At 45.5% G+C, this 7,832-nt stretch overlaps 1 protein-coding gene across 1 annotated transcript; it reads left to right on the top strand.

The window, feature by feature from the left end:
* The first annotated feature begins 474 nt into the window (after positions 1–474).
* On the top strand, positions 475–3,983 carry LOC124683744 (uncharacterized GPI-anchored protein At4g28100-like). The gene is made up of 2 exons (XM_047218201.1): positions 475–1,149; positions 3,479–3,983. Exons 1-2 carry the CDS (start codon positions 475–477, stop codon positions 3,809–3,811), a joined length of 1,008 nt encoding a protein of 335 aa, XP_047074157.1. The 3' UTR covers positions 3,812–3,983.
* Positions 3,984–7,832: the final 3,849 nt, after the last annotated feature.

Raw genomic sequence — 7,832 nt, 5'->3', positions numbered from 1 at the left:
CAGCTATCCTGACCTCCTTCTCGGTGAAAGCACTCCCTAACATAATGTTTTCCTCTAAGGATACTTTTTTTTTTTGAGAAACACAGTACAAACGCAGACGCTCACATACACGCGCATACACTCACCCCTATGAACGCACACACGCACACCCTACCCCTATGAGCACCTTCGGAAGACTGTTTCTCATCCTCTGAGAAAAAGGTATCCTGTAATCTGATATAACTAATACAAATCACAAAGCAAACTACAATTTAGGACTTAATTGATGGCAAACTAAGAACTAGCAAATCCCTACAAACAAATTAAAATAGACGCATTTTATGTAAGAAATGGGCTAGGCCCCACGAGAGGGCACTGCCAAGCTGCCTATCTATCCAATCCTTTCGCACTCGTCACTGTCTCAATCTCCACAAAAAGAGCACACTCGCTGCTGGAGGCTGGAGCACCGACGACGCGAAGACTGTGGCAACGACGATGCGTCGCCTCCACTGCACTGTCATCCTCCTACTCTCCGCCACCCGCCTCCTCCTGCACGCCGCCGTGGCGTCGCCGGCACTGCCTGACCCGGCATCTCTCGAGCCGTCGCTGCTCTTCCCGTCGGCCGGTGCCTCCCAGGCGCAGCCCGGCGCGGCGTCCACCATCCCGGCATTCCCGGAGCAGTCCGAAGCCGCCGCTGCCTCCTCCGTCTGCCAGCTCACCCCATCCCCACCGCTCCTCCCGGCCGTCCTCGCCTCCTGCAACGCCGGCGGGGGCGGCGGCGCGCTCCCGCCGCGGCTGCGGTGCTGCCCGGCGCTGGCGGCATGGCTCTACGCGGCGTACGCCCCCACTGCGCTGGGAAGCGGCGGTAACTCGGAACGTCCCGCTGCGGCGGCCGACGTGTCGGACTTGCCGCTGCTGCCGGACGACGCGGAGGAGTGCGCGGGCGCTGCGGTGCGCGCGCTAAGAACGGCGGGAGCGACGCTACCACAGCCGCAGCCGCAGGTGGGCAGCAATGGGACTATCTGCGACGTGCCGTTCTGCTACTGCGGCGTGAGGCTGAGGCGGCCGGCGTGCCCGGTGCCGGCGGGCAGGGCTGCGAGGAGACTGGAGAGGGACTGCGCACGGCCGGGGCTCGCCGGCTGCTCTCGCTGTCTCCGGGCGCTGAACCTGGTGAGCCTTCACATTCACACCTCCCTTTCTTTGGATGCTTCTCTGGTGCAGGGTTGTACGCATTGCAAGATGCCGACATTTCATTAAGCAAAATCAAAAAGTTGTGCACTTTGATATGAATCCTAATCAAGTAATCAGGCTTCGCTTTCTTTCAGCATAAAACCCACTGTGCTCAAGTAATATTTTAGCAACTTTTTATTCTTGAGCTGAGCATTAGCACGTGAATTAATCGACGAATAGTACATATCTTCATACATGACAAATGCATATATAAGACTCTTGAACATCGAGGGCCATATATGTGCTACTATAGTAAAACTGTGTTATTGGAAATCTCATATGTCTTGATACAGTATTTAGTTCGATGTGGGGGGGACAATACCAACATGGAGTAAATTTTGTTACTCCGTATCAAACTCCTAATCTGGGGAAACTGAGTGGATAACTTATCCTAAAATCTGGCGTAGGTGGCATCAGAATGGACAAACAGGAGGTCCCAATATTGATTGATAGCCAACAAAAGGTCCCGGAAAATGTTGTTGAGACTTCGCAAGATCCCAAGAATAGTATAATATCACCACAAAACACAATACGTCATCTCTGTCATAGAACAATAACAATAGGCGAAAAAACAGTTCTGAACCCGAGCTCATATGCTCCTGGTTTAATAAAAAAAATTGAAACAAATAGCAAAAAAAATTTAAAAAATCTGATTTTTTTACAATGAACATGAACAAGTGTTGTAATTGTACACCAAAAATCTCCGAGAAAAGACATGTAGTGGTCTGTGCAATGCATTTTATCTTTTTTTGCACAGACCACTACATAATGTCTTTTTCCAGGGATTTTTTTGTGTAGTTATAACACGTGTTCATGTTCATTAATTGTACAAAACTTTTTACTCTTTTTTAAATTTTCTTTGCTATTTTTGATCTTTTTTTTTACTCAATCAGGAGCATATGAGCTCGGGTTTGACAAACGCCTAGCCCAACAATAGGTATCTATTGTAGTAAGTCGCTGTGACTGGCATGTCTAAAAAATCACACTTGGCTTGGGAGAATACTTAGCTGGATGGCAACTCTAGGAAGAAAATGGGATTGCTGGCTCTATTGACTTAAATTCCCTCTAGATTAGGGGCTCCTTTGATTCGTAGAATCTGCGTAGGAATTGTGAGCGATGGAAAACTTTCTACGTAAGGTGCTTGATTCATAGTAATATATCTTATAGAAATTGATCTTGTAGAAATCTTGTAGTACAAGTCCTATAGAAAAAAACATAAGCTCTTACCTCGTGAAAAATTCATATGCTACTATTAAAGACACTTCTTCTTCCCATGTGAAAAATCCTAGCAGTCTTACTCAAAGAATTGAAAGAGTTATGACATCTCAATTCTATGTCTTTTTTATTCCTATGTTTTCTTTGTCAAAAAAAAAATATTCCTATGTTTTCTCTATCCTACAAACCAAAGGTGCCCTATAAGGCTAGACTGATGGGATTTCTTTGAGTAATCCGGGCTGAATGGGTAGGGCCTGGAGGAGCATGATTTGGTTCAGAACACCACGCCTCCACTCCACCATCCCTTTATACCACTTTCACTTTGGGTTCAGGACTCGATGCTCACATTGCTTCCTCTCATCTCATCTTTTTCCACCTAAAAAGGATCACAAGCAAGCCATCTGCTTCTTCCCCTGGCAATGGCATACCACCCAAGCCGAATCATTTGCTTTCCATGAACGGATTTTTAGTTTGTGAAAGAAAGACATGAGGGCAAAGGGACCCTCCGTTTGAGAGCTGAGACAGAGATGTACCATGTGTCACATGAGGTTGGCAGAGTTCCGATAGATGCTCGTGTCGCATGGGCCGGCGGGGCATGCTCGGCGGGGGCCAACTGGTGTGAGAGCGAGGGCTTTGTCCCTTCGTCTCAACTGGAAATCTGGAATCTCTATCCCCTTCTCCAGATCAACCACGTGTGGTAACGTGATCCTACTAATCTAAATTCACCATTGCAGACGACAGCTTCTGTACAACCGTGAACTTTTTGGGTTTTTGCTTTTCGACGGTGAAATTCGTGCCACAAACTTGCATGAGTTGATTCATTAGTAAGCTGCTTCATTTCTGAATACCTTTACCTGTGTGTGTGCTGGAGGGTCCTGGTTTGTAATGCTTAAAATGCGAAAACCCTGAATGATGTATGCTGGATGCTGGTTTCAGTATAATTGGAACCGGGGGTGTGCCCCTGTTTCTCTAAAAAAAAAAAAAAGCTGCTTCATTTCGCTTTTGCTGAAACCTAATCATATATCCCTTATTTGTCTCTTGCCATGAATTGCAGCTGAGCTTCAGTGGAGAGAAGAACGCCACGTCGGCCAAGGCCAGGCATGGCGGCGGGCCTCGCGAGCGTGACTGCCAGCTGATGGGGCTTACCTGGCTGCTGCAGCGGAACGCCACGCGACACCGGGCCGCTGCTACGGCGGTCATCCAGGCCATCATGGCGGCCGACGAGGCGGGTACCTCCGGCGCACCAGCCACGTGCTCGCTCCCCGTCGACGATCTGCCGTTTGCTGTGGCGTCGTCGGAGATCAATGGCGCGGCGGTGCCTACGATCGAGCGTCTCATTCAGGCCCTGCTAGGCACCTCGGCAATCATCTTGTCCCTTAGCCTCTGAGTAACATCTTGGCGTTGCAGCAAGGTTACCTATTGTTGTTGGTAGTTTGCACCTCTGATGTTAATTAGTTCTTGGAAGTTATTCAAGTTTTGATGTTAGTGTTTCTTAAAGGCCTAGAGTCTAGAGTGTGGACCTCTTTACTGTAATTATATGCAATCATGGTGCTAATCTAAGTATGCAACTGCATTTGTGTATAGTCGCATCTCGGCGGTCTAGGATAGCGAAAATATCTCGCAAACAAGGTTCACCAATAATTATATATTTTTCGATAAAAAGCATATATTAATTATACAAAGATACCAATCACACCTAACCTCTGCACCAATGCATTGCCCTAACGCCATTAAGGTACACACGGCCAAAAAAGAAGAAGAATTACAATAAAATAATGTGTTGGACAAACAATAATTGTACATATACATATAATTACTTGCTATCATTTGTGGAGCTAACAATCTCAGTCAGTTATAGACCCATTCGATTTTAGCTAAGAACAACAATGGAAGGAACCCAATAGTTAAAAAACGAGACAGACACTACCATCGTTGGCATTTTTTTATAGAAAAAAACTCCGTAATCTCCAGGTTGCCCAAGGCTCAAACCCGGGTGGCTGGTGTGCACTCCCGCGCACCTAACCAGCAGAGCGGCCCAATAGTTAAATGGTGTCTAAATAGGAAGCGAACCTATGGCAATACACTTTGAGTCATTTATTTTTTAGGAACTCAGTAGCCTTTTATTCATTGATTGACATTAGAATACAAAAAACCTACTAGGGATGCTAGAGCCAAACCTGCCGACCAACACTAGCTGAAACAAAACTACGGGTTGCCATATGTGTTTCAGAATTTGAGGCTCCGTTTTCATGCTTCAAAATAACTATGGAAAAATTCTTTGTCTAGGCTTTTGTTTCATCGATGATCATGCTATAGCTTTCGCCGTAATCACCTTGCAAATTGGCTAACACTTGGAGATGTTCTGACACCACAACGACACATTGAAGATGTAAATCAGTTGTCAGTGTCAATGCCTCCTTGCATGCCATGGCCTCAGCATCGCATGGTCGGAGATGCCCTTGATTGCCAACGTCGAAGCTCCAAGGAACATACTGTCTGGTCCTTGAAAACAACGTTGATTTTCATGAACCCCTCTCGCAGTGAAATCCATTTTGGATCGACGGGGTTAGCACCTCTACTCCATGGAATCTTAGTAGGAGAAACAGAGAGATCTCTTAAGAAGCTCTCTGCAAAATCTGTGTCAGAGGACTGGAACTCATCATCATAGATGATCCTCGTGCCCGCATACCAGATTGCCCATAATGTTACCACCATTGTAACAAAATCTCCAGGGACAATGACTTCGGCATGAGAAATAACCACTGCCTTGCCGCGGGGTCCTCCAATCTCATCATATGTTCTACCAACTCATCATTAGCAAGAGCCCAAACATATCGAGAAACCATACATTCAAATAATGAGTGTCTCCGAGAGTCCTGCTCGCCACAGAATGAATAGGAGCTTGTCTCTTCCATATGCCGATGGCAGCGAACATCTCTAGTCGGGAAAGACTGGTGCGCCAACCTCCATAAGAAAATTTTCAGTGTAGATGGAACATGCACGCGCCAAAGTCTCTGCCACAATTTCTCCTCCTTCACAGAATTGCATCCTTCCGATCGGCCTTCAAGCCATACCTCCCTTCGCCTCTTTTTATTCACAAGGAGATAGTAAGTAGATCACACATATAGGATCCCCTTCTTTTCCCAATGACAAGCCCATGAGTTATTCAGTCTCTTTGTACTCAATGGTATGTATCAAGTAGATAGCTTCACAGTCCATCGAAATGAAATAATGGTTTAGCATATTGACATTCCTTGTAGTTGACGCCCTATCTGTGAAGCACGACACCAGATCTAGTGGATCTTTCTTCTTACTAATGAATGACTGAAGCGTAAAATATGGGGTATCTAGTTATGATTCCATGCATCTGTTGTCTCACTCGTGCCAATACACCTTATTAGGCCTTTTTTCATCACATCTTGCCCCTCCACGATGGCCCTCCAATCCTGTGAGGGTGCCAAGCCAAGGTTGGTTTCCAAGAAGTCTGGTGAGGGGTAATAGTCGCCTTCAAAACCTAAGCACTCAAAGAGTATTGGTTCTGAAAATGCACCAAAAGCTTGGCGGAAAGCATCACCAAGTTGGACAGTTCGATATCGCGGAAACCCAACAAGCCCCCTATGTGTTTTGGCAAGTGGTTTCCCATGAGACCCATGTTGTCTTGCATTTGCCATCCTTGCTGCCCCACCAGAAGTTGTTGATCATGGCATTGATGGTTATGCACAACCCGCTTGGGTGTTTGAAACAAGACAAAGAAAAGGTTGGGATCACATGACCTACTGATTTGATCAACACCTATTTTCCACCAGCTCCTAGGATCTGCTCGATCCATCCCTATATTTTCTTCCAGATGTGATCCTTCAAATATTTAAAGGCCCCACTCTTTGATATGCCAACATCACAAGGCATACCAAGATATTTATCATGCAACGTCTCGTTGAGTACACTAAGAGTTACCTTCATGAGGTGTCTCTTCTCCTCTGGATAACACTTGCCAAAAAAAAACACCGAGGACTTACCCAGAGTAACACATGGGCCCGTCACATTCATTTAATTTCTCCCTCCACATTGGGGCTTCCACAAACAACTGGCTATCATCAGAAAAAAGGTGTTGATTCGTAGCTAGAGTTGTGGGAGCCACCTTGATCTTGGTGTGATGATTGGCAACTTTGCTTTAGGAGGACCGAAAGGCCCTCTGCTGCAAGAAAAAAAAATAAGTAGAGGGATATAGGATCTCCCTGACGAAGATCCCCTTAGGGCTGAAATTCCTCCAAAGGAGTACAACCAAATAAAACTGAGAAGGAGATCGATGAAACCACTTACTCGTAATCAGCACTACCAACCGTACGATTGAAACCCATACGTTAGCATGATGGATTGAAGATAGGACCACTCAACCCTGACATGGGCCTTCTTCATGTCAAGTTTGAGAGCACAATGTTGATGCTTCTTCGCGTCATTTTTCTTCATAAAATGCATACATTAATGTATATGATGTCATAATATTGTATGTTATCAAGCGTACAAGGACAAACGCAGATTGTTTCTCTGAAATGATCTTGGGTAAGATAACTTTTATCCGGTTAGCAAGAACTTTTGATGCAACTTTGTAGATCTCATAGCATAAGCTAATGGGACGGAACTGGCCACTTCAGGAATCAACACCACAAAGTTCTTTTTATAACAGTAGGATTGTCCTCACATCCAAAACATGCTAACATTATTGTCGTCACTTCCTCCATACATACGTCCTAATGGGAAAAAAAATGTGCGAGATACCTTTAGGTCATGGTGCCTTCAAAGGGTACATCTGAAAAAGATCATGCTTCACCTCAGACCTTGAAAAAGGCTCCATCAGCTTCATGTTGACTAAGTGAAGCACCTCACCCATTCCCGGCGCACCCTCCGATGAATATAAATCTCGATATAAGTCCCTGTCCATATCTCTTAACCCATGTGAAACTTCAGTTAGCAATCAGTCTTACCGTTTAAGCCTACTTATCCAATTCCCCATATTCCATTTGCTAGCTCGCAAATGAAAAAAAAACATGTTTTCTGATCTCCATCTACAAGACATTGGATACGAGATCTTTGTCTCCACATAATTTCTTCCCTCTAGCTCATCTCTAGCAATCATTCAACAACTTTTGCATCCTCATAAAATGGGCCTACACGATCGTGTTGCCCCCGCATATGCTCCACTTTGGACTTTAGCTCTTTTATTTCCCATCGTATGTGGCCAAATGTATCCCTTCCCCAAGCTGAGAGAGATATACCTAAGAGAAACTTGAGCTTCCGCTCTAGATTATGCATGGACGAGCATGACTCAGCCTTCCACTTGTGCTCCATCAATAGGCCAAAATCATTAGGCGCCCCCCACATCGCCTCATACCTAAAAAAGTGTGTCGACA

This window comes from Lolium rigidum, chromosome 1 (assembly GCF_022539505.1).
Source record: "Lolium rigidum isolate FL_2022 chromosome 1, APGP_CSIRO_Lrig_0.1, whole genome shotgun sequence".
In the NCBI taxonomy this organism is placed as follows: Eukaryota; Viridiplantae; Streptophyta; class Magnoliopsida; order Poales; family Poaceae; genus Lolium; species Lolium rigidum.
This window is presented reverse-complemented; position numbering and strand designations above follow the sequence as displayed.